Source organism: Pocillopora damicornis, chromosome 14 (assembly GCF_964200805.1).
Source record: "Pocillopora damicornis chromosome 14, jaPocDami1.2, whole genome shotgun sequence".
Classification (NCBI taxonomy): Eukaryota; Metazoa; Cnidaria; class Anthozoa; order Scleractinia; family Pocilloporidae; genus Pocillopora; species Pocillopora damicornis.
The window spans coordinates 883,400-909,237 of NC_142683.1; the positions used below are offsets into that span (position 1 = coordinate 883,400).

At 39.4% G+C, this 25,838-nt stretch overlaps 3 protein-coding genes across 4 annotated transcripts; 1 reads left to right on the forward strand and 2 right to left on the reverse strand.

Annotated features, from left to right (window-relative positions):
• Positions 1 to 1,235: 1,235 nt before the first annotated feature.
• On the forward strand, positions 1,236 to 7,127 carry LOC149033897 (uncharacterized). The gene is made up of 5 exons (XM_089194153.1): positions 1,236 to 1,568; positions 3,358 to 3,505; positions 4,108 to 4,386; positions 5,644 to 5,695; positions 6,127 to 7,127. The coding sequence occupies exons 2-5, from the start codon at positions 3,358 to 3,360 to the stop codon at positions 6,143 to 6,145; spliced, it is 498 nt and encodes a 165-aa protein (XP_089050279.1). The 5' UTR covers positions 1,236 to 1,568; the 3' UTR covers positions 6,146 to 7,127.
• Positions 7,128 to 7,372: 245 nt separating this feature from the next.
• LOC113671402 (uncharacterized) lies at positions 7,373 to 22,836 on the reverse strand. 2 transcript variants are annotated; one of them, XM_089194139.1, is made up of 16 exons: positions 22,555 to 22,836; positions 17,009 to 17,085; positions 16,146 to 16,184; positions 15,886 to 15,963; positions 15,039 to 15,157; positions 14,799 to 14,889; positions 13,794 to 13,872; positions 13,595 to 13,668; positions 13,429 to 13,485; positions 12,972 to 13,046; positions 11,978 to 12,034; positions 11,694 to 11,725; positions 11,155 to 11,206; positions 10,910 to 10,983; positions 10,449 to 10,645; positions 7,373 to 10,210 (listed from the first exon to the last, which is right to left on the reverse strand). In XM_089194139.1, the coding sequence occupies exons 1-16, from the start codon at positions 22,649 to 22,651 to the stop codon at positions 8,445 to 8,447; spliced, it is 2,964 nt and encodes a 987-aa protein (XP_089050265.1). In that variant the 5' UTR covers positions 22,652 to 22,836; the 3' UTR covers positions 7,373 to 8,444. The 2 variants fall into 2 exon arrangements, with proteins under 2 accessions (XP_089050265.1, XP_089050264.1); XM_089194138.1 differs by lacking the exon at positions 22,555 to 22,836 and adding an exon at positions 20,479 to 21,941.
• A 321-nt stretch (positions 22,837 to 23,157) lies between these two features.
• Positions 23,158 to 25,541, reverse strand: LOC149033898 (uncharacterized). Its single transcript, XM_089194140.1, has one exon. It carries the CDS (start codon positions 25,539 to 25,541, stop codon positions 23,268 to 23,270), a length of 2,274 nt encoding a protein of 757 aa, XP_089050266.1. The 3' UTR covers positions 23,158 to 23,267.
• Positions 25,542 to 25,838: the final 297 nt, after the last annotated feature.

Below are 25,838 nucleotides of genomic sequence, written 5' to 3' on the forward strand. Positions count from 1 at the left end.
AACCCATCGGTAGAGAACCCATCGGTAGAGAACCCATCGGTAGAGAACCCATCGGTAGAGAACCCATCGGTAGAGAACCCATCGGTAGAGAACCCATCGGTAGAGAACCCATCGGTAGAGAACCCATCGGTAGAGAACCCATCGGTAGAGAACCCATCGGTAGAGAACCCATCGGTAGAGAACCCATCGGTAGAGAACCCATCGGTAGAGAACCCATCGGTAGAGAACCCATCGGTAGAGAACCCATCGGTAGAGAACCCATCGGTAGAGAACCCATCGGTAGAGAACCCATCGGTAGAGAACCCATCGGTAGAGAACCCATCGGTAGAGAACCCATCGGTAGAGAACCCATCGGTAGAGAACCCATCGGTAGAGAACCCATCGGTAGAGAACCCATCGGTAGAGAACCCATCGGTAGAGAACCCATCGGTAGAGAACCCATCGGTAGAGAACCCATCGGTAGAGAACCCATCGGTAGAGAACCCATCGGTAGAGAACCCATCGGTAGAGAACCCATCGGTAGAGAACCCATCGGTAGAGAACCCATCGGTAGAGAACCCATCGGTAGAGAACCCATCGGTAGAGAACCCATCGGTAGAGAACCCATCGGTAGAGAACCCATCGGTAGAGAACCCATCGGTAGAGAACCCATCGGTAGAGAACCCATCGGTAGAGAACCCATCGGTAGAGAACCCATCGGTAGAGAACCCATCGGTAGAGAACCCATCGGTAGAGAACCCATCGGTAGAGAACCCATCGGTAGAGAACCCATCGGTAGAGAACCCATCGGTAGAGAACCCATCGGTAGAGAACCCATCGGTAGAGAACCCATCGGTAGAGAACCCATCGGTAGAGAGCCCATCGGTAGAGAACCCATCGGTAGAGAACCCATCGGTAGAGAACCCATCGGTAGAGAACCCATCGGTAGAGAACCCATCGGTAGAGAACCCATCGGTAGAGAACCCATCGGTAGAGAACCCATTGGTAGAGAACCCATTGGTAGAGAACCCATTGGTAGAGAACCCATTGGTAGAGAACCCAAAAGAAAATAAAGATCACAAAAATGTTTATAAGCTGCAACTTAAAAATAAGTTAGAGCACTATCGCTTCTTCCGCCTTCCTCACCATGGAAACAGAAGCCTGGTATTTTACCGATTGACATGTTCTGGAGGTAAGGTGACAAGCCGGTCAGGTGGGATACAACGAAGGTCGCCCCAACCCCCTCTCTTCCACAAAGAATGCGTTTACCGAGATCTGAAATCCTCTCAACACCGGCTAAAACAGAAAAATTCGAAAAAAGGCCTGGATATCGTTCGCCTACGTACTCACTGGAGCAAGAAATTCCTTTCTGGAAATCGTTCTGTAAATATTCAAGCCCTGGGGCTAGGGTTGGATTGGTTTGAAATGTCTGTTTTCTATTTCCTTGGCAACAAAAAGGCGACCAGTTAGAAGCCCGAGTTTCAGTTTCAAGTTATTTACACAACAGGGAAGGCCTTCTTGATCTCGGCGACACTTACTATAGATAGTTGATCGCAAAACCGTTTGTATCAGTGGAGATCAGTTGCAAGGTATGGATCATCATTTGAACTCTTTGTTTCTATCGTTCATTTAGTGTTTTATGGTGAAAAGAAGTTCGTATTCAGAACGAATTTCGTCGCTTCGGAAGCATAGAGAATGAACTGGCCATCCGTTTTAATAATTTCTCAACGACTGACCAGTCCTCTTTATTTCATTTTGCGGCTTAGTAATTTTTAACACTTATTCGGTGCTCATTTTCTCGCGCTAAAACGAGGAACTTTCCAATCTTGAATCCTACAGTCTTAACAAAAGTAAACACTTCAAGTAAAACATCTGTGAGGCTTACGTAATTTCCTTTAGAATAAATTTGATAGAAATAATCACTGATTTTAGGTTTATCTAAGCCTATTTTCATCCCCGAATGCTAATATCAGTTGCAGACCAGATGTCAAGATCCATTCTAAATCATGTTATAATTTGTTACGATTCAACAGATAGAGTAAATAGAGTAAGTCAGACACGGTTAACGCATCGAGCTATTGGCGAAAATCTTTCAGAGAAATAAATTACGTTTTTCCACAAGTCGGTGTAGTAACAATAAGCTACGTTTTTCCGGCAAAGTTTTAACACAGGTCGCTGTAGTGACAACTTTAACTCTGTAGTCTTGTAAATACCGCAGAATGGGAGTGTATTTATTCCTCTGTCATCTGTCCGTTATCTATGCTGCATTTCTTTTTACTTTTTACAGTTCTGTGGTACACGTTTTAGTAAGTATCATCGCTGTGAATTTCGAAATCTTTACAGCTGTCTTCTAGCGACCAATGAGAAATATGTCTTCGGTAGCCGATTTAGAGACTAATCATTCTTTGCGCTGCGAAGTGTAAACTTCGCGCGTTACTAAAGGTTTCCTCGATTTCTTTCTAAATTCTCTGTATCTGTTTCATTCAGTCTAACAAACTTTGCATTTGCAAAACGAGGGAATTACATAAGCCGTTCAGATGGCTGAATTCTGGGCTCTTACTATTTCATTTCTCTCTGTTTAAACTCGTATCTGCATGTGCCCGAATGAATACTTTCCTTTTCCAAAAATAGACAGCCCTGAGGCACTAACATCACAACTTGCGAAGATACTTGTTAAATTTGTTGTGTAGACTTCCTCGCTTTGGAAACTCTCTGCCGCTGAAACTGTCAAACGCCTCTTTTAGGTGAACGCGAAGATTTAGGAAAATGCTTTTACACTGAAATCTGCCAATCTCTGCTAAGTAATTACAGCGAAACTGATATTAAGGGCCACCCAGCCTCCTACAGAGCGCATTTTCAATAAAGACGTTCGCTTTCGAACTCTATTTCAATAGCGACTGATGAGGGCAATTAATTGCACTCTTGGCACACATTGTGATTCTGGAAGATAAAAGACATCTTTTAGGTTGGCTGTCTAATGCAAGTTCAGACCCAATAACTCTGTTTACTTGAGAACGAGCTCTATTATCGGGTAATTATAGTCCTGCTCTTTCTCATAAACAGAAGACCGAGTCACTGTGTCTGTAGCTCGAGGCGGTGGATAGATACTGCCACGCGGGAATAAATTTACTGCTTCCCTTCCCATGTTATTAAAATTACACCAAAGAGGTATTCTAAAGCCAGCGAAGCAAAACCTTGTCGGGCCTCGTCAAACTAAGGTGTTAAAGTGAAAGAGTGGATAGATCCAGAGACAAAACTCACAACACTTTATTCACATCTGCTCGAAAACATTCGCCTCTTGTTCGCTACATTGAATTTCTCTCTCTGTGTTTTTTTATCATGAGTTAACTGCAATAACATTTGCTTTCGCTTTGACAGATGACTTTCCCTCACCGCCTACAGTTTGTATTACTTTTGATATGTTGTATGCAAGATGTACTTGTTAAAAATGCAAACTCAACAAATGTCACAAGTACCTCAAATGCCACTGTCACACCATCATCACCTGTGTTCACCGCACCTAATGGTAAGAGACATTTTTGTATTCTTAAAAACTAAGGACAACAGAATGAAAATTTAACAGCATGGGGAAAGGTTGGAATTTGGGTTTCTAAGGACATGTCCCTCAAGAAACTTTGTTTAATTTTCAATTCTTCTCTCTTTTGCTTCCTTCTTTTTTCTCGTTTTCTATTTTATATAATTTCATTTTTTTCCGTGTGAAATTGTCGGGATCAGCACCTTTTTATAAAAACCGTGATCGTGCGTTTCACTGAATCACTATTTCATAGCTGTTCATAAATTAATTAAAAATTAACCGCATGAACAGGCCCAGTTTGGAGAAAAGACGGCACCAGTCTCTCACGGGATTTGTGCTGACAGCAATGACAGGTTACCAAGGGTAAAATATCACGAATTCTTAAATCGTTTTTGTCGACGCGGACGAATTGAAATTTTAGGAATAAAGCTAAAACAGAAATAAAACCAAACAGGTAAATCTGAAACGAAAAGGAAAAGAAGAGGATTAACAGTAATGGAGAAGGTTAACACGAATTGCAAACTTGGAACTGTGAATTAGCTGCAGTGATTAACAATACTCTGTATATTCACTTGGCAGTTATATATTTTCAGTGACTTTCAGCATAGACACCAAGTACTCGTCATCAGATTGCGCATCTTGCAGCAATGGAGGAACCATCACAGTGACCATGTCATGTAGCATCAAGATGCCATCTAACAACGATAAGAAATGTGACGAGAACGAGTTCAGTACAACCAGCTGTGATTACGTTACTTTAAACGATAAAGAGTATCGCTGTGCTGACCTGAAAAAGAATTTCACGTTCTATGAGAAAGAATACTTCAAACCTGTAAAACAATGTGATGACGTTTGCCCAGCTTCCGGCTCAGGTTGGTCTAGTTTAACTCGAACAAAAATTGTTTTAAATCATTCATTTTACAACTGGGAGATGTCACGGTATAATTAAACCGACAAGAAAAATACCTTTGCGAAATGTGACAAGGACGGGTTCAATAAAACCAGCTGTGGTTACGTTACTATGGTCGATAAAATGTACAGCTGTGCTGACGTGAAAAAGAATTTCACGTCCTATAAGGAAAAATACTTGAAATCTGCAAAAAAATGTGATGACGTTTGTCCAGCTTCCGGCTCAGGTTGGTCTAGTTTAACTCTAACAAAAATTGTTTTAAATCATTCATTTTACAACTGGGAGATGTTCCGATATAATTAAACCGACAGGAAAAAATACCGTACTTAAATGGAGTGCATTTGGATTGAGTGTTGTAAAACCAAAACCAAAGTTATTACAAAGGCCAATCAGAAGATAGGAGAAATACCTTTCACAGCCAATAAGATTCAAAGTAAAAACAAGCAAACTGCCCAAAGCGCGGGACAATGCATGCAACGAAGTCGTGGTTGGCTTTAGTTTTACATGGATGTGATTGGTTGAGAGAGTGGCCGCGAGTTTTTTGGACCAATCACAGAAGGAAGTAAAGCAAACCCAACACATAGACAACCTCGGATCACTTTCGACATTGAATTGAAAATTGCTCTATCCTATGAAATGAACTAAGTTATTCGATTTGACTATTTCAAGGGAACAACTCCTAAACAGCACAATCTGCCATCAACTAAACTAAAGTCCACTACTAAATTAACCTTCAGTCATCACAGATACCAACTCACATCAAACCGACTGCTATCGTAAAATCTCTTCTGAAACTCTCGACTATAGGCATACCTCCATTGCAAACCACAATAGCTCCTGGTAGCTTCTTCAAGAAGCCGGTCTTTGCCAACAAAAACATCTTCTTTACTCGGTGACCGGCCTATTTCACATTTATAAAGCATTCTAAAAGGTACGGGTGACTTCAAAATTCCTTTCCTTGTAGCCGCTACAAGAAAAGTAATTTTGAAGTTTCCAGTGGATTATTATTGTATTGTTTGATAGAATGTTCTATAAAGTTCGCGAAAGTTACATCAACATGAGACGGAAACCACATTGCAGGACGAACAAGCAAATTTCGACTGATATTCTCTTGAGGACGAACCAGTTTAAGAAATTTCCGTACACTCTGTATCTCAAGTTACTCTCCACCACAAAGATCCTTGAGTTTAAATCCAATTTGTCTTCTTCTTTTCTCCAGTGTTGTCCGCTCACCTCGTGTTCATTTTCTCATCTGGTCTCGCTGTCGGCCTGTAAGTACTTATCATTTACGCAAGCTTTTATTAAACCCAGCATAAGTTCTTCAATCAACGTAACAATGCAACTTACGACATTATTAAGTCATTGTGATCTCGTAACAAGAATTCTACCACAGGACCTCGCATTGCTTCAGCTGTTCTTTTGTCTCCGACAGACATTTCTGTTAAAGATCAACGAACTTTATTCGTCACAATAAGAATTCGTGCGAGAGAGGAAGAGAGAGGACCCTGGGAACGAGATTGAAACACGCCGTACATCTTAACGGCCATGTTAGATGACGTCTCGTCTTCTATCCCATAATAGATTATTCCTTCCCCCGCACTTTACCACAGGTAACCCAGCTTGGCTAGTCCCACAGCTAAGTAGGACTGGAATATGACATGTAATTTCAAAAAAGGACCAAATTTTTTTTTTTTTTTTGCAGATTATCGCAGACTCTGTGATCCACCGACCTTGAAAAAGCTGTCGTTGCCAACACGATAAATCAACTCCATTTCAGTTTTTTAGGAATAAAGCCGTAGAAAAAGTATATTTGTTTTTGATCGAGGCTTAGCAGATACAAGCCAAGTGTTTTTGTAAGAGATGCTAATGAGGAAAGTTTGGTATTTCAGTAGAGGGAATAGAGAGCACTACTGACATGAATAGAAATAGCGTGTTGATAGAGATTGTGTAATCAAATCATTTTATTGATGTTTATTTACTTGAAAACTACGATGTTAAGATACTTGACTTACGATTCACGTTATCTTGAGTTCTTGATCAACTACGATCACAGAGTGAGGACAGCGGCAAAATAAGTGCGCATGCTCCATTACTCGAGCCATTTGAGCGTTCGGGGTTACTGCGATTCCTCTCCAAACAAAGTTGATGTAGGTTTTCCCGCTGAGACGACACTCCTTTTCTCCAGGAAGTTTGCCTTCTGATGAGGCCACGACAAGAAGCGCCAAGGTGATGAAAGGTGCAACGAACTTCGTAACCATATTACTAATGCACTACTGCGGTCACTAACTTTGCAGCTGTTAACGCAATATTATTTTTGTTGAGTGAAATACGTGACGGAGGAGTTCGAAGGAAACTTTCTTGAAAACGGCAACTTTGTCTGTTTTGGTTCAGGCTTATCCCCACGGAATGAAACCAAACAATGAGAATTTCAAAAATGCCGCTGTTGCGCCTCGATGGTGTTACTATGGAAATATTGTCGTTTTCATTCCTTTACGCATATGAAATTTCTCGTGCGTTATTAGCATGCGTACTTATTTTGCCGCTGTGTCCCGAGTGAGTATCATGTGTTGCTTACGCGTAGTTCCGCTGCCTTTGTTGTACTAAGGTTACTTAGAAGTTTTGTAGAACGGTTCTACTTATTAAAGAAACACGACTGTAAAACCCGGAGTGTGTCAATTTACCATTAAAAGTAAATGAAGAGGACGAGTTTTGGGAATCCTTGCTTTAGCTACTGAGTGCTATGAGCACTCGCCTTCTTCGAATTTAAGAAGATCATTGGTAGAGACCCATGATTTAAAAGAAAATAAAATGTTCATAAGCTGCGATGTAAAATAAAAGCTAGAGCACTATGGCTCCTTCCGCCTTTCTTCCCACGGAAACAGAAGCCTGGTATTTCACCCATTGAAATGATCTGGAGGTGAGGAGGCAATAACGGGTGAGATACAACATACCTTTACAACTCATTTATTTTATTCTTAACCAACTGAAAACAAAAGCAGAAGGTTGCTTAGGAACTAATAGCTGCATCTAACCACACCTTATTTTCTGAACCAAAAATATATATATTTATCTTACACAATGCAAGGTGGGGCAAATTTGAACCACACGAATATCTTTTTACCAATAAATACCCCCCTTGATTGTGAGCTCGTAATAATTTTTTTTTATCCTTCGTAAATTCTTCCCTCATTTGAGCTGCCTTTACTTGTACAATATACACTAAAAACCTTTATACCATGAGAAACACCATAACAACGGTTAAAAATAAGACCACTCTGCAAGATCCTAGCTCGAAGAGTCACCACAAAATGGCTTGGTGATTTAGGTCATTCCACCACTGATAAAATTAAAAATTATTTACTTAAGCTCACTCATCCTCCCTTTGACGAGGTAATATCGCGACGTGCTTCAAAGAGCAATATTGATACTTGACCCTTTAACTCCCAAGATCTGATTGTTAATTCTCCCCTCTAGCTGCTACACATTTCCTTGTAAATTAGTTATGAGAACTTGGTGTTAGATCAAGATAGCAGCTTCTACCGGATAACTTTGAATATTCTCATTACCTGTTTGCTGAATAATGTATGGATATTGTAGGGAGAAGTTTTATGTTAATCACTTCTGGGAGTTAAAGGGTTAATAAATAATTTTTTCTCGTTATCACTTCTCGCAATATGTCACGAGACCCTTGAGCGTACTTCGACAATCGATTACCATCTCATTGTTGAATAAAGATTAACAAGAGGATAAAAATGAGCCAATTCAAAAATAACAGAATCAAAGTTACCATTCAAATGCTAAATAGTCCGTAAAAAAATATAAAAAAAAAAGACATCCTCATCATTATTTTCAATTTTACTATTACACTTTGGCGTCACTGCCATCGTTAACTTTAATTTGATTTGAAAATTTCTGTTTAAAACAGCCGCATCAACAGAAAAACCATTAGCAAACATCTCAGCGTTGCTTCCAACCCTGCTGGAGGTTGTCCGTCTCTGACACGTCCCAGCGGTTTTAATGTTACTGACTATCTGATCTTGACCCACGCAATTTTCCTCCGAAGAAGGACATCAAGCCGAGTCCTCCGAAGTCCTCAAACGCGAAAGCGTTGTTGATTTTTTCCAGTCTCTCTTCACTCTTCGGGAGTGGCGCCTGAACAGGTGCGGCAGGGCTGTCCAAACTCTTACTCCCTCCTTGGGACCAAAATCCCCGGACCCCAGCCAAGCTACTCAATTTAGTGCCTCCGCCGAAAAACCCACCGGTGGCTCCGGGTATTGCGTCAAGACTGGAAGAAGGCGCATTCTTGCCAAAGAAATGTCCCCCATCTTGATCGAACTTGGAAGGAGACGGAGGCGATTCACCGGGCTTGAACACCGGAAGGACATCTAAACTTGTAGAACGTTGCTTTGATCCTGCAAGCGAATTTGAAAAACCAACCGAAAAATTGGATCGCTGCACCAGACTCGTTAGGCTCCCTATACTTGGTGTACGACGAAGACGATTGAAAAAGCCCCCCTCAGAAGCGTCTCCTGAGGACCCTGCTAGGCTCTCGTTGCTGAGGTCCTTCATATTACCGATACTAGAGCTTCGTTTCAGTCGTGCGCCTAGTCCTCCACTGCCAAACTGGTCAAAACTGCTTAAACTTCCCATCTCTTGTAGATCACCGCTGCTGGCACGCCTGCGCAGTGTGGGAAACTTCAATTCAGAAAAATTAAGTCCCGAAGACGACTCTGACTCGGAATTATTTGATTTCTTAAGCAGCTGAGACGAGTCTAAACTGTGACGCTTATTTGAGGCATCTTCTACCATTGCACTTTGGGCCAAGTTTAATAAGTTACTACCGCTGGAGTTCCTGACCAAAGTACTTCGGGTAAGAACACTTGGAGTGGTTGATGTACTGCTCGTGGTGCTGGGCAGACCACTGGTCTTAGCGGTCGTAGTAATTGGCGCAGGTATCGTCAAACCAGCTGATAAGCCACTAGTACCGAGTATCTTGCTCAACAACATTCCACCTCCAGACGAGGGTAGGGTGCTTGTGAAAGGTACTACTGGGGGAGGGGAGGTAGGTGATTTGACTTGGGATTGCGCCGAGCTATTACCACGCTCTTTCTCGCTAAAGTAATTCGCCAAGTTGCGAAGAGACTCGGCCCTACTAGGCTCCTTTTCAGAGGCCTCCTTACTTGCTTTACTGAGGACGTCAGCAAGTACCTTACCCACTGAGGATGTCCCTGAAGATGTCGAGGAGGGGCTGTTTAGCAAGTGCGTCAAGATACTGCCGCTATCGCCACCACGTTCTTTGAAACCTCCCTGGAAGCCTTGACCGCTTACAAGCGATATTAGCCCTAGCTGCTGTGGAGAAGTCTTTTTAGAGCTACCCTTCCCAGCCATAGTCTCTTCTTTCTTTTGGGACGTGGTCCCTTTTTCAAGCCCGTGAGAGACTCGCATCTGGATTGGTTCATCATCCTCGTCGCCATCTTCTGTCCCTGTTTGGCTAGCAGCTTCGGAGGTACTCTCCGAAGTACGGGGAAGATTCATATACAAGGGCTCATCTTCCTCGTACTCGTCTACGTCCAAATCACTTGACTCCTTCCGTTCTCTTGGCTCCTTTTCCTGTGCATCCGGGCCCTCTCCTTTAACGTGTACCCCAGGTCGAGTCTCCGCCAAATTCAGGGTGGGGTTGGCTAATTTTTTCCACTGATGCAGCGTCACGGAACCCTTAATTGGTTTTACAATCTGGAGTTTTTCTGGAGCTCTGAATGGGCGACGTCCGTAGGATACTCGCCGATCTGTGGGGAAAAAAAGAAAAACCTAGTGAATAACCTTCTAAGAAATTTTGTCACAAGTACTGCCTCTCTGTTCGTTGAGTTCTGCAAGGCAATGGACTATTTACTTAATATCAAAGAATGTCACCCTTCTTAAATCATCATTCGAATTTATATCCGCCTCATTACCAACCAGTTCTGTCTGGTTCGTTACACTCGTTTTATCACAGCTCTGCCGCCATTTGAAACAGTCTGTACTCACCCGCCACAGGGTTCCCAGCTTGAGTCTTTCCCGCACCTTCCACTGAGGCTTTCGATTCAGTTACTGCAGGGGAGTAAGTGAATTTAAAGCCTGACCCCTCAGGAGAATTGGCATCCTTCGAATTGGATGTTAGACCTTTTCGGGTTCTTTTTGTGTTAATAGCACGCACAGTTTCCATAACACGAGCAGTGTGCTCTCTACAAGAAATAAAATATTAAACTTCATCAGTGACATGTTTCGTCAAGTCATTAAAATTACCTTTTCTGAGATACCCAAACGCCTCGTTTAGAAAAAGAGCATAGATTAAAAACCTTCAAAGTTACTGCAATTATCGTGATCGCCTTAAACAGAGTAGGAAAACGGTAGCAAGTTAAAATATACAAAGACCCATCTTTACGTTTTTTTGGTGATAACATAACGACACATTTTCCCCCATTTTAATTCACAGTAAATAATCTAACCGTTTCTCCTGTTGGGAGGTAAGGTCTCTTTTGACGCTTTCCTCGATCTCCAAAGCAATGGAGTCACGCGCATCCTATCATAAATAACAAGAAGTCAATTAGAAATGTCGATCAACAACAAAATAAACGAAAAAAAAAGTAGAAACTACTGCTCAGCAGAGTTAACTCGAGTGGCCACAACAAGAGTTGTATACACAGACTTGAGGGGAATGGGTCTTATTCTTGCATCTCACATTTTAACTTACATGGTAGGAGTGCTGCGGTGATGAAGACAACTTTCTGGGCAGTTTACCACTCCTGAAATATTTGTATAGACACCATCAGTGATTACACGCATAGAGAAGAAAATAATTAAGGACTATCAACCCCTTGATCCCAAAGAATGACTAGCATCTAATTTCTCCTTACAATCTCACCCCTGATCACACAAACAAAGGTCACAAGAATAAAGGAAATGATCAACAACTAAAAAAAGCTCTTGATTGTTAAACAAATTCTCCTTGTCAGCAACTTAAGAGATGTAAAGAGAACAGTATGGAGAATATGCATACTGATACTACGGAGTAAAGGGATAATGCAAGGACGATTTTTTATTCCATGAGTACATGTAACTTTCTTCCCTTTCCAAGAAATTTCTGTACCATTCTCCCTCACTCATCCATTTTGCTTTACTTTTGCGAAGTTGACTTTGTTTACATGGACAGGATTATGAAGAAGTTATCTCTTGATGAAGATAGGCATAAAAATAAAAATATTTTCTAGCTAAAAATGGTTTGGTGCTTACTCAATCTTTGTATTTAACTTTTTCACTTCCCGCTGCAAGGCAAAGAAAATTAGGAAAAAAATTTAGGAAGGAGGTACCACTAACTGCACAAAAATAATCTGAAGAAAAAGACAGACAGAAACAACCCTCCCTGCTTTCCATTTTATCCAAGAAAAATATTTGGCTGTAACCATTCACAAATAATAATTCACAAGAACACAACAACTGCTAAGCCCCTGGATTCCAAGAGGACAAAGGTGTGCGAACCCCTGTTGTAAAATCCTGTTAACGTGCTTGTTACTCACCTGATTTTCCATTAGCATTTCCAAACATTCATGGTATTTTTCATGTAAATCATCCACCTTGCACAGAAACAGAGAAAATCCAAGTCAGTTAATAGGCAATGCCAGTGTTTCTAAACAACCTTGTCTTAGACCATAATGGGCATGTACAACAAGTTTTATGCAATGTGGTTTAATGTTTGTACAGACAAAAATGTACACCTCAGGCAGAAGAGACAAATGAGTCACACTGCAGGGGCTTACGCAAGTTTCAGTAGCAGGAAGCGACTTAGACTATTACCATCATTTTGGATAGTCAAGTCTGTGCTTGGGCCAAGTGGCCCACCCAACTGTAGTTTATCCCAGTTTCCATAGCATGGAGCGACTAGGAACATCACCACTCCCCCTTGGATGGGATACCAGTCCATTGCAAGGTAACCCCCTTGGCATTTCATCTGACTTCCCCTACAACCTACCGCTACCCATTTATACTCCTGGGTGGAGAGCAGCTCTGTAGGAATGAAATGTCTCATCCAAGAAAACAACACAATGACCCAGCCAGGTCTCCTGCCCAGACCTCTTAACCCTTTAACTCCCATGATCTCCTTAGTAATTCTCCTTACTGTCTGTCATACAATTCATATGAGGTAAGTTTGGAGAATTTGGTATTGGATCAACTAATAATCCCCTAACTGATATTTTTCTCTATTCTCATTACTTGTCTGCTTGATATTGTATTGATAGTGTAGTGTCCAGTTTTTAAGTGCCCATTTTTTGCCTGCTGGAGGGAGGCAATAGAACAGTAAAGTCCCTTGCCCATTAAAGAAGTACAATGACCCTGACTGTAGTCAAACCCAGACCAATTGGCCACCTTATTTCTCATTCTTGATAGGCAGTGGTATGACCATCACCCCCCCCCCCTCCTTTCTGTAGTGAGCTAAAGCTGAGTCCTTGTAAAGACTACATAGTTATTTTCAGGTAGGGAAAATTGCAATCTCCCCAAGTTTTGAGACATTACCTTGTGTTGAAGCTGGTTCTGATTTGCTGTGGAAGAGTTCAGTAAACTTTGCAGTTCTTCATTGTCCATTGAAAGCTGAAAATTAAAATATCAAAATTGAATCACGTAGGACAAAGTGAAGTAATATTAGAAGTCTAACATGACTGATGAAAAAAAGAAAAAAAAAGGGCCAAGATGTAATTGCCCTACATCACTTATTACAGAAAAAATTTTAAAGGATTGTCATGTAACCCTTTACAGCATAAAAACAGTATGTATACTCTCCATACTGTTCTCTAAACATGCCCTGAGGTGCTGACCAGGAGAATGTGCAACAATCAGTTGGTGATCATTTTTTTTCATTCTCTTGACTCAAATTTTTGATACAGGGGTGATATTGTAGGGAGAAATTAGATGCTGATCACACACAAAGATTAAAGGGTTTAATACTGAATTGTCACAAGTACTCATCACTGACCTGTTTGTGCCGTTTTTGAAGATCCACAACAGTTGTAATAAGATGAGTGATCTCCTCCTAAGAATAAAAATGACAAGATGGAAGATTACTCATTAAAATGCTATCAACATCTTTATGGGTAAATGAACTGAATCTGCCACCATTATGATGAAAAATTTTTATGAACCTGCTGTCTGATGTTATCCTCTGCCTTCTGTGAGATCTCGTCCGTCAAATCAGAAATCTGATCTTTAGCTTCCACTGAGTCAAAGAACAAAACCACCATTAAAAACTTCTAGTCAATTGTAAACTTCTGGAAATTCCTCACTTTCTGCCCATTGCAGCAGGATACTAGTGATACTTTATTTGAATACTAATCAACACACCTAATTGTTTGACACAGTCCAGAACCAGTTGTTGTTCCTTCATTTCCACAGTTGCTGTTTCTTCCTTTAGCTGTAGAGCCTGCAATGTAATTACCATGTCATTACAAAACAAAATTAACTTACATACCAAAATAAGTAATTAAAGATCAGTTCACTTTAAGGTTGTCAATCTTTTTCCTAGTGAAGTTTCCCCTGTCAGAAGAGGGATTCTCCTTTAGTTACAATTACATGTACTCTTTCTGTTTGTCTGTCTGTCTGTCTGTCTGTCTGTCTGTCTGGCTATCTTTCTGTCTTGCCGCAAGTCTGTCTGACTGTCTGGCTATCTTTCTGTCTTGCCGTCAGTCTGTCTGACTGTCTATCTGTCTTTCTGGGAAATTTGGTGTTATCATCTGAGTTGATAACATAAATTGGCCATCCTAAAGAGTAGTAAAGCCGAATTTTTGAGCATTACCCCTTCTCCAGCCCTTTGTCAGAGTTAGCTCCTTGTCAGAGTGCATGACTAAGGCTGATGCTCAAAATGTCAGCTTCGCAACTCTACATGATGGCCAATTTACGTTATCAACTCAGTTGATAATACCAAATCACCCTGTCATACTCTCTTACTAACACAGCACCACAGTTTCTATAGAAACTTATCCCCTTCATTTATCTGTCTGACTGCCGATCTGTCTCTCTGTCTGTCTAATTCTGTGTCTGTTCATAATGAAAGCCTCTCCCCCAAAAAAGCAAAGGGCTAGTTTAATAGGAAATCCATTAAAAGTAACAGCTAAATTTTGCATCATTTCCATGTGTTTATATTGGAGAGAGAGGATCTTTGTAATACAAAGGGGTTTGTTTTACATGGAGTAATATAAAAAAAAAGGGCTAATTTCAATTCATAAAAGACTAAAAACCCTGCAGTGATCTAAAAGAAAAAGAGAGCATTGATTGTTTTCCAGTTTTATAATGGACAAAGTTGGTCAACCAATAACTAAGAAAATCATTTTGAGAGAGTAAATGCTGTACCTCTAAGATGAGATGAGTGTTCTGTTGCTCCAGAGCCTGGCATTTCTGTTGAAGTGAATTGATGGAGTCATCTCTGCAAGAGCTGTCAGTGCTGTTCAAAAAATGGAGGAGTATACCTCTTAACCCAAATAACTCACAAGATCTGATTAGCAGTTCTCCCAACAAGCCCCAATACAATTCCTTGCAAACTAGTGAGGAGATTTTGGTACACTATCAAGATAACCTACTCTAAAGACCCACCTGCGACTGTCTTCATCAGAGCGATGAGATAACTGGTAGAACTCGTCCATTTCCTGATCTTTAATGAATTTCTGGAGAAGTTCAGTTTTCATGGATACTTCATGTTGAAGTTGTGTCTCCTGTACATGAAAAAAACAAAACAAAACAAATTAAATGACATGGGTGTATTTCCTAGGATTAAATTGACAGCATAATCAAACAGTAACAGAGATTAATGAATAAAGGAGGTAAGTTTCTAAAGAAACTGCGGTGTTAGGTCAGTTGGAGAGTATAACAGGGTAATTAAGCATTATCAACTGCCTTGAAAACGTAAACTGGCTTCCGTAAAGAGTTTAAAAGCTGACGTTTTGAGCATTAGCCCTTCGTCAGAGCAATTGAGAATGCCCAGGTATGGGTAGTCCTGAAAAGAAGTCTTTCTTATGATGGTGATAGAAGTACAACATTAAATGAGCCAGTTGAAGAGCTGTGTGTTGGTTCAATATTATATATACTATTAAAACCATTTTCACCATAACATCAGTAAGCATATTCTCCATAAGGTTCTCTTTGCTTTTCTTTAGGTGCTGACAAGGAGAATTTGGTTAACAATCATGAGATCTTTAGTTAGTGATCATTCCCCTTATTCTCATGACCTGAATGTTTGATTCAGGGGTGATACTGTAAGGAGAAATTAGATGCCAGTCACTGTTAGAGGTTAAAGAGTTAAGTCTAGTTGGTAAAATCCCATTCCATTTTACTTTGTGGTTCATCTGATTATTAACTGATAATTAATTACTTATTTGATATCATTAGTGTTGGGAATTAGGGGAACCTTCAATGCCTTTGGTACAGTAACAGTAACTCAGACCTTTTCGTCGCATTCTGACACCAAATTTTCAAATGCCTGTGTTTTGGCCAATAGTTGCTTGTTCCTCTCCAATAAGGACTACAAAGAAATTAAAGGCAAAGTTATTTATTGATTAAATAAATAGGTAATTGTAATTATTGCCAGAAACAAGTGAAAGCCTATAATTATGCCATAAAGTTTTGATACATGATGATTATTGATGATAAGTACTGCAATATAATTTGGGATGTGGCTGTTCTTAAATACAACAATTATTGTACCTGGCCAATTCTGGCTGCAAGCTCCAAGTCCTTCTCTTTCTGTCAATAAAGATTAACAGATCCATATTAACAAAAGAAAAAATGTACTCTGGAAGCAGAGCTTCCATCTACCTCCCTCCCAAAGAAGGGGAAAAGGAAGGATGTCCTTGCTTGCACAGTATAGTGAAGTATAGCATGGCCAATTTTGAAAACACCTTGCTTGCAAATAACATTTTATTTTCTTCTTCCTACAGATTAATGATAAGAGAGGTACTATAAACATTGTTTGATTATCAGACCACTAATCAAGGCATAGATATTAATCTTAAAGAAAGATGTTCATTGTACTGTCACCAGCATTGCACATGGATTAAATCTAGGAACCCTGCTATGAATTGGACCCCTGATCTTTGGATTTGTGTTCCAGTGCAAAGGAGAGAGTGTCCTGCATCTGCTCAGAATAGCAAAGCCAGAAGCTTTGTGGGAGTAAATAGAATAGGAAAGGCATTTGCAAACTTTTCAGCAAATCTTGGTTCAACAATAAATATGCTCAAATGCGATTGGTGCATTGGCTGCTTGTTTTTTTCAATAATTATTCTGTAAAGTTTTAATCAGAATGTGTAATCGGGCAGTTGGCTATAATCAGACACCAGTAATCTGACAGTTAAAACATCCAATCATACTTAGTCCAATCAGCTAAATTCACCAATCACAGAACATAGCAGCAACCATTACCCTTAAAAACTTGGGAATTTTGAAAATGGAGGAAATTTTTACTTTAAACAATGTCTACCTTGAAAATTGGAATGATTATGATTACTTGGTAAGAGGACTTGGTGATGTCCAATTCAGTCCTATTACCATTACATAGCTTTGCTACATACCTCCTGTAAAAGCTGCAAAATGGCATCCAAATCATTGTACGTCTTACTCATCTGGTTGGTTCGATCTGATGCCAAAGCTAAAACAGATAAAGAAGAATAATTACTTTTCAAAATTTGGATTGAGTGTTTTCAAAATTCTCAGAGTTTCCATTGAGAAATGAAACCAGGAGAAATTGGTGTAAAAAATGTTATCAAACTCTGAATAAAAACTTGCTCAGACAATTGACATTTAGCAGGAAAATTCTGGATTGTAACCAAAGAATTCTCCTAGCTATGAAGCTGTATGAACTGCCTGAATTTCTCTGTTTTGAACCAGTAACAAAACTGGTAAATGGTACATACAGACTTACAGTGTCTGGATAAAATATCACCCATATAACCAACTTGCACAGTTGCAGTACTGATTAATTTCGTAATAAATGTGTTCATTAGAATATAATTATTAGCTACGAGTATTCTAAAAGATCCCAGATGATTTCTCTTCAACATTTTCCCCCAATATCTAGAAGCTACTTAAAAAAAATGTTATACTCAAGTTTCAAATATAATTCACAGTTGCTGATAGCCAGAGCAATTTACCCTAATAATGTGGCGTGCATCAAGTTACATCGTGTACTTTAAGAGTTGAAGCTGATTTAACACTTTTAGATGTTTTAAATTTCCAATTTGTAGCCAACATCAAATTTACAGCAATACTTTTTAAAATTGTTGTGATGGTTTAAATTTTCACGTTAAATTCATAAGACATGTATAGTGTATCAACAGCTGTTTTTGAATATTTAAAATGACTCTTGCCTGAACTGTCCACACACTCTTTCTAACTAATCTTTATTAATATAACCTAAAAGCTGAGGCCTTCTCAATATGGAACCTCTACAACTAATACTGATGGGCAATATTGCAGATATTTCACTTTAATGTTTAATGGTTTATTGCAAAAGTTAATTTCATGCAATTCATATGCTATATCACACAGAGAACATCATCATTTCCACAACTTAATTCCACAAAATTGTCTTCTAAGACAATGAGGAGACATCACTTTAGTGTAATCTCATAATTGAAGTGTCTGGAAAATCAAGAAGATATGCAAAACATTTAACACAGTACCTTTAAATTGCTCCATCGCAAAACATTGTCAGCAATGTAAATTTGCAACCTTTTACCTAAATTTCAGCAGCGCACTGTATCAATAACTATTGCATCAAGCTTAAAAACTGAAGCTTTCCTCACTTCAGGGACCAAAGATTCCATTAAAAATACAACAGATTTCTTTGAAAAGTAAAGTTCTGATATCAGCGCTTTAAAATACAGTGCACCCTACTTTTTAATAACTTATCTGCTTGAAAGTCATTAATTATTCAACATGACTCACTCTGCTATTGGCAAGAGCCCTACTTCATTGAATTAAAATTCAATTTGTACCAATAATCTAGCATAAAATAAAATGAAATTCATCATGTTAAGCCTCAGCACAAGTACAATATCTAGGGAAATAAACAAACTGAGGTGATCAGATCTCCTCAAAGACTTTTGAAGAATCAAAAAAATTCCTCAGCTTAATTGAACTTGAAGATATTACTACGTCACTGAACAATCAGCATAATGACAAATGTTGTCTACCAATACCATTACTTTTGATTAAGAAACAGACATCCCTCCTTGTCTACAGAGTTATAATAACCAAAATTTAAACATTAGTGGACATGTGCATAAAATTCTAAAGAGCTTTTGATCTAACTACAGGTATTGCAATACTTTTCATCATTGAAGATAAACACAGTTTAAAAATGGATTGCATGTGAAGCTTGTAAAGTTTAATAACAACTATAAGCTTTTAATAATTCAAGGCCATGTCTCTTTAGTTCAAAAATAGATTTAAGTCTGTCTTTTAACATTACATATAGTGATATTTTTTTTCTGCAAGCCTGCAACTGCAATGAGTGGTATTCCTGAGAAGAAGGTATCTTTTGAATAGGAATTCAGGTTATTAATTTTTTTAAATCACACTTGGTTACCGTATTTAATTGGTAAACCACAAGTATTCAAGAAATTATTTTCGCCAAAAACACTGGTATTAGTGGCTTGTTTGGCCATAAATGGTTTCAGAAGATCAAAACATGTCTCATTTCAACTATCTCTAGCTATACACAATTGGACATGTTACAATGTAAATTCCACATGAGATCAAAAAAGGGATTAACAACTTCATCAATATGTAAATATAACAAGCAATTATAAAAATGAATGCTTTTCATGTAACAGAAAAGTGAGAGAAAGTATTTTAAAAATGCCCCAGTTTTAAGCATCTTTGAAACATGTTGTGAAGACTTATAAGACTTATAAGCAGGGATATCACTTTGGTAATAAACTCAGCAACCAAATTCTTTGACTTGCAAATTAGTTATTTTGACTCCTAAACCCAAATTCACTCGTGTACTGTGTACACATGCTTTAAGTACAGACACAATGCTACATTTTGAAGCTTAAAAATGGCAAGGATGCAAAACTGCTGAACTGCATCAGAGTACAGACAAGAATATAAAACAATGATAACTGGCTTGAAAATGATTTTTCTTAAGCTTCACATGCCAGTGTAAAGTCAGAGAGGTGAATTCTGTTCGTCATCCAAGACATTAATACTTTTCATAATTCAATGTTTATGTTCTTCAAAGGGAAGGACCTTATCATTAACGTTGCATACGAGATTGTCTTTAAAACGTAAACATTATACATTCAGTTCTTGAACAGAGAAAACAATGACAAAAACAATACATTTCCATTGGGAAAACAGATTTGTTTTACAATAGTATGGGGCTGAGCGGAAACTTTACCAAAAATAATGATAACAGAGAAACAGGAATTGGCTTCCATCATAATAAGTCTCGTGACAATGGAAAACATCAGAAGTAACACAACACGACAACTAAAGAAAACAAAGTTCATATAACATTGCCGATTACAAACTGTGAAAAGTCTATGAAATGTTTCAATTAAAGGAAAACAGAAGAGAACAAATAAATAATGATCTATATATGTCTCTCGTCAGAAAATAATCAATATTTCACAGGTGATTACATAACTGTAGCAGTAAATAGAGTCAAAAATTTCTTTTCAATAAGAATAATTTAACAAGTATACTTGTGTCCCTATTGTTAAAGTTAAATCGCGAATTTTATTTAGTAAAATAATGACTTTCAAGAACAAGAGACACTAAAAAATTAATTCAAGAATGTCTGCAATACAAGGAGCAAAGGTTCGTTCGCAATATTTGTCAGAAATGTCTTGATTATCATCCACTAATTTGATTCAAACATTGCATATTGCCAATTGTGGTGTAAATGTAGAAACATAACGATTCTTGATCGATTCTTCTAGTATTTCCCACAAATGTTTATTTACTTGTTCCATTCAAATCACACAGCGTTTCAATCGTAAATAATCAAACGTACACAAGAATCAATACTTACTAAAATATTTCAACGTTTCCTGCGCCTGTTCTGTTGTCAAATCAAGATCTCCCAGTTGCAAATATAGTTCGTCTCCGGCGAATTCGGGTTCAAGAAAATCTGCTTCAGCTACATCTCCTGTGGCACTTTCTACTCCACTTTCAACCTCCAGATTATCGGAATTGGACAGTGTTTCTTCTACATAACTATCATCGCCTAAAATGTCAGAACACCACTCCTGTGTGTCGTCTTTCTCTATGCCGTCGCATGATGATGAGCAATTTGGATCTTCCGTTTCGCATTCTTCCATTGTACCTGTCGATTCGCGATCGCCATGGTGTATAAATGAAGATCGTTTAATTACTTCCAAGCCCGCCAGTTTTAGCGTTCTTCAAAGCAAAAAACGACAGCGAAAGAGAGCCGTCACCGAAGACAAAAACAACGGCAAAAGGCTCGATTACCGTTGAAACCGGCGAAAGACTCCCCAACACAAAGATGTGCAAATATCGACAAAAAACTCGTCGCTGTAGGCCTTATTTTGAAGGTTCTGCTCAAAATACTGGACTACATTTCAGAATTGTTTGCTTTGATTTGAATAACAAATAACTAAATCGAAGAACGACGAGAAATGAAGAGAAAAGCGAGAAATTCAGCTGACGATATTTAGTACACGCTCTGTAAAATTCATTACATTTCTACCTCGACTTCGTGCCTATATGATAAAACTTAGTAGGGGAGGGAAAGTATAGTTCAAAGGTCTGTTTCCGGTCTCTCCATAGCAACAGACCATAAAGGGAGGAGAAGGACACTATACTGCGGAAGTCAATGGAGGGAAAGGAATATCATGAAATATCCTGAAGTGAATTCGACTCGCATGGTGCTCCCTCCTTCCAGAAAAAGATTCTCAAGGCACTTGACAGAGGAAACAATTTGAGCTTACTTGTCCGATCAAAAAACACCATTACCAATTATGTGAAAGTATAGTTTGATCGTGAGTGTAGTCCCGAAAAGGACTGTTGTCGGTAGCGGTGACTGACGTTTCGACAACCTGAGCGGAATTCATCATCAGAGCCAAGCGAATGGCTGTTACCCTTGGAACCGTATAACCAGTTATAGGCAGAAATCGGTACCCAGTCCAATTTACGTGAAGCGGTTATAACTCGACGTCTTTCTGAAGCACATAAGCCCATGCAGCTTTTTAATTTTGTACTGTTCACATTTCAGTTGGAAAGTGATATACATGTTTACAATAATAAGATGTTAAGCGCTGGTCTTGCTTGGAAATTAAAACAAAAAAAAGTTAAATCGTTATTACGTGCTCGATCGATCCGCAACAATTGATGGCAGTGATCTGCTTAATCTGTAGGGCAGCTATCATATTTATTTATAGTTTAGCCTTTACATAGGTTTATCGATGTACTGATTGACTGATGTGCATGGTACTAAACACGTGCTTACCTGCTATGTGCAGGCGCGCACGCTTTTCGTTCATGGTAGAGAAGTAACTATAGACACATTTTGTTCATAAACAGCTGGAGCGTTGAAATTATAAGTAAACACAGGCATGCATATTTATTTTCATACTGATTACAACGCAAAATCGTTTATATTTGTCTTTTTAATTATCTTATCCGCTAAAAAAACCAACGTATAACTGTAGCAGTTGCAACTAAACGTTACGACAAACATTTGGCAACGCCAAAATAAATGTTTAGAGTTGTTTTGTGCAAAAAAGCATCGAAAAAAGATTTTCTCAAAACTCTACATCGTATGTATTGTTGACTTAAGGCCTCTAACCCTCTCTCAGAAAATTGAATATAGTTTACAGCGAGAGATTACTTTACTTTGGAGCTGTATAGAAATCTGAACTTATATTCATGATATGCCCAAACTAAACATGTCTCCCACTCTTCTATAAATTCTAAATGTGATAGCAAACATTGAGCTGAGCTATGAAATAAGGGATAAGCAAATCTATAATCGTAATCGAAACTGTCACGTAGCTACAGATGTCTACTTAACTTCTCACACCGAAAGATTAAATCATTCGCTGAGGATCTCAAGCCACATGAAAAAAAATGTATGTCGGATACTTACAAATTAAATCCTCAAATCCTGATTCCGAGAAAACGCTGTCTTCGTTATCACAGCTTTCGTGCTCCAAATTCTCATCGATTCTTTCGTCTGCCTCCATTAGTGCATGTTAGTAAAATTCAAAAACACTTCATATCCTCCGTTAAAGCATTGGATACAATTAGAGGTTGAGTTCAAAAGCAAATAAGTTCAGTGATCTCAGTTCTCTCCGACGAAATGATCTGATCATAATCGCTGTCTGACGACTGAGACGACGCTTTCTTACAAAAGATGTACGATTAATCCAAAGTTACAGCAAAAACAATGCGTCTATTTGTTCACAGCGGTTCTACCAATAGGAGCGGATCTTAAACACTCATTGGAGCGGTCATTTACTATTGAATGCAAAGCAATTTGCGGATTTAAATTAACATAGATAAGAGGTTCCTTGTTTGATGAACATTAAGCTGGAAGAATGACTTGATCTCCAAGAACGCTTTGTTGCATAAATGAAACGCTGCCGTTCACTAAAACCAGGATTTACCGTCCCTGAAAATATATGATTTGTTTACAAAACTAAACAAACCTACTTTCTTTTGTCATAAGAATCATCTTTTAGTGAGCAAATCAGGATCAAACTTCGATGTTACTTTACTCACAGTGCACAGGTGTTTTGGAAATTGGCCACTACTCGAAGCTAATCTATAGTTCAATGTTCTAAAAGTTTTAGAGAAACCTCACAGTTCCTTTGTTTCATCATGGTATTCATTGGTGACTCCCATAACAGCTTCCCACCACAGATTGCCGCTAATGGTAAACGTACGGTTAGTAGGTTTGTCGTACCTGAAGACATGCGGCTCATAAGGTCGAAACCAGGCCTCTCTAAAGCGATTATACTTCATGACGTCACCCCAGAATGGTCGCCTCACTTCAAATTTGACTTCAATATCTCTTGCACGAGAAGGAATGGTAACGAATTTTCCGCTCCCTGACACTTGTTGCGTAGTTTTCTTGCCATCAAGAAAGAAACTGACAATCATTCTAGAGATCCAAGCCCCCTCAGATATATATTTGATCTTTATATCTTCTCGTTGATCTGATTCGCGTTTTTCAAGGACGCAAGCTTCTTCACTGACCACTGGCAGTGGACTGGTTTCGTTCTCCAACAGTTGGTCTGATTCCAAGGGTTGATTGGTTGGGGAACATGCGCTTTCTCCCAATTTGATGAGATGCTCTTTGTTTTCTTCAAAGCGTTCATGTTTCACCTGACCACGAGAGTCATTCAGGCCAACTTCACCATCAATATCGACCACGGGGTTTACATACTCGTTTGCACTCAGGGGATCCATTTGTTCGCTAGGGACGAGAGGTTGATAGGTTGCTGAACAAGAGCTTTCTTCATATTTGACGAGATGCTCGTTATTTTCCAAAGAAATTTTTAGTCTCTCTACTCTTTTGTTACCAAGCCTCACGCTTTTATCATCGTTCGAGTACTTTTTTACACGTTTTGAGACTTTGATTTTGTTTTTCGCTTCAGAGAGAAGTCCAGTGACGCTTTCTCGAACACCGACTTTCGGAGTTTTGCGAGCTCCCTTGACAAGATGTTGTCCCAGGCTTTGATTTTCCACAGAATCATCTAAGCGCTCCACGACAAATTGACTGGCTGTTTGTATCACTGCTTCAGTTCCAGACTTTGTCAAGGCCCGAGGAATGTTCTTAGCCAGAACTTTAACGAGACGTCTTGCACCAGTCAGTATCGCAATCTGTTCTCCGACCTCGACTTTGATATTAGCGGTTGTTGCTGATGTTTCGCCACTTACGAAAGCTTTGGTGATAGCACCTCCTGCTGTTCCTGCAACAGCACCAATGAAGGCACTCAAGGCTACGTGACAAACTGCTTGCTTCAATGTGACTTCTTCTCCATCAACAAACTTTCTCCCGGCATCTGAGGCAACGGATGACACAGCTCCACCAGCGGCGCCGGTTCCTGCTCCAATCTTTATGTACTGACCCATCTTCACAGCCGTAGACTCCATGGCACTTTTTCCAAGGCCTGCTACACCTGCTGTGATGCCTACTGCAGCAAGTCCAACTACTGCTCCCAAAACAAATCCAATCCCATCTTTGACCAACCACTTTGTAGTATCGCACTCTTCGGTCACAACGGACTTCTCATTCACAGTGTGCTGTAGTGATTGCAAACCAGCTCCGATCATTGCACTGCCTAAGACACCTCCAACAGTTACTACTGCTGGGGCTGCTAAGCCTGCAGTGACCGCAGTTAGGACGATTCCTCCAATTGTAATTCCCAGCGATAATGCAAAGATTATCATCCTTTTCTCGTAGGTTTTCTTCTGCTCTACTGTAAATCGTTCCGGATTGAAAATCGCCCTCCATCTTGAGGGGGACAGCCAACCTTTGTCGTAATCAGCCTCGTTGTGGTATCGAGCACGCATCTCGTCATCTAATAAAACTTCGTGCGCCATAATGATCTCCTTTGCGATGTCTTCGTCGCCAAAATTTTTGTCGGGATGCCATCGTTTTATTTGTTCACGGAATCCCTTCTTGATCGCTTCTTTTTGCTCCTCTCTTGGCATATGACGAATCTGATCCATGTCTAGTCCAAGAATCGCGTACAGGTTTCGTTTTCCAGTTGTGGTGTTTAATTCTTTGTCTCTTTGAAGTTTACGAAGACATACTCGTTTCTCTGATGGAAAATCTTCTAGCTTTCCCTCAGTCAGACGGAGGTCTTCAGTAACTTTGAGGAGTTTGTCTGCAACCCAAGTTCTGGGTTTCAACAGTGTTTGCTTAGGTTTGTCTTCAAATCTTGCAACGAGCTTGAATTTGAAGGAATCTTTGCTGCGATACAAGTATTTCTGGCCTGGAAGGATAATTTTGGAGGAGAAAGATATCAAATATAGAAAATCCAAACTGGAATATAGGTAGAGTGTGATGCAAGCATCCTTTGATTCGTTTACGATCAACAAAGACTTGTACTGCTCGTCGCTCATGGCTGGTCACTCGATCAGTTGCTAAAAAAGTAAGTTAAATAGTTAAGTATAGGGTTAAGTCGATTCCAAAAGCCGATAGGGGAATTGGCAAGCGTGTATCACAGATAGTACTCAAGATGTCTGGCTAGGCTACTTACCACGGTGAGCAAAATTACGCGTGACGTCAGAAGTAAGTCTCAATTGCGAATTGTCAATAGGCTACCAAAAATCCAGATAGAGGCGGAGTTTTCTATACTAATGTTTGAACACTTTGTTGACTTTCCGCCGTCTGGCGAGACGCGTAATTATGCACACGGT

Excerpts from the sequence above, each read along its gene's own strand:
- LOC149033897 (XM_089194153.1), top strand. The coding sequence starts at position 3,358 with ATGACTTTCCCTCACCGCCTACAGTTTGTATTACTTTTGATATGTTGT. Across the intron at positions 3,506-4,107 it reads TGTGTTCACCGCACCTAATG|TGACTTTCAGCATAGACACC; the intron begins GTAAGAGACATT and ends ATATATTTTCAG. Across the intron at positions 4,387-5,643 it reads TTGCCCAGCTTCCGGCTCAG|TGTTGTCCGCTCACCTCGTG; the intron begins GTTGGTCTAGTT and ends TCTTTTCTCCAG.
- LOC149033898 (XM_089194140.1), bottom strand. The coding sequence starts at position 25,541 with ATGAGCGACGAGCAGTACAAGTCTTTGTTGATCGTAAACGAATCAAAG.
- LOC113671402 (XM_089194138.1), bottom strand. The coding sequence starts at position 20,767 with ATGGAAGAATGCGAAACGGAAGATCCAAATTGCTCATCATCATGCGAC. Across the intron at positions 13,486-13,594 it reads AGGATAACATCAGACAGCAG|GAGGAGATCACTCATCTTAT; the intron begins GTTCATAAAAAT and ends TTTTATTCTTAG. Across the intron at positions 10,984-11,154 it reads CACCGCAGCACTCCTACCAT|GATGCGCGTGACTCCATTGC; the intron begins GTAAGTTAAAAT and ends TATTTATGATAG.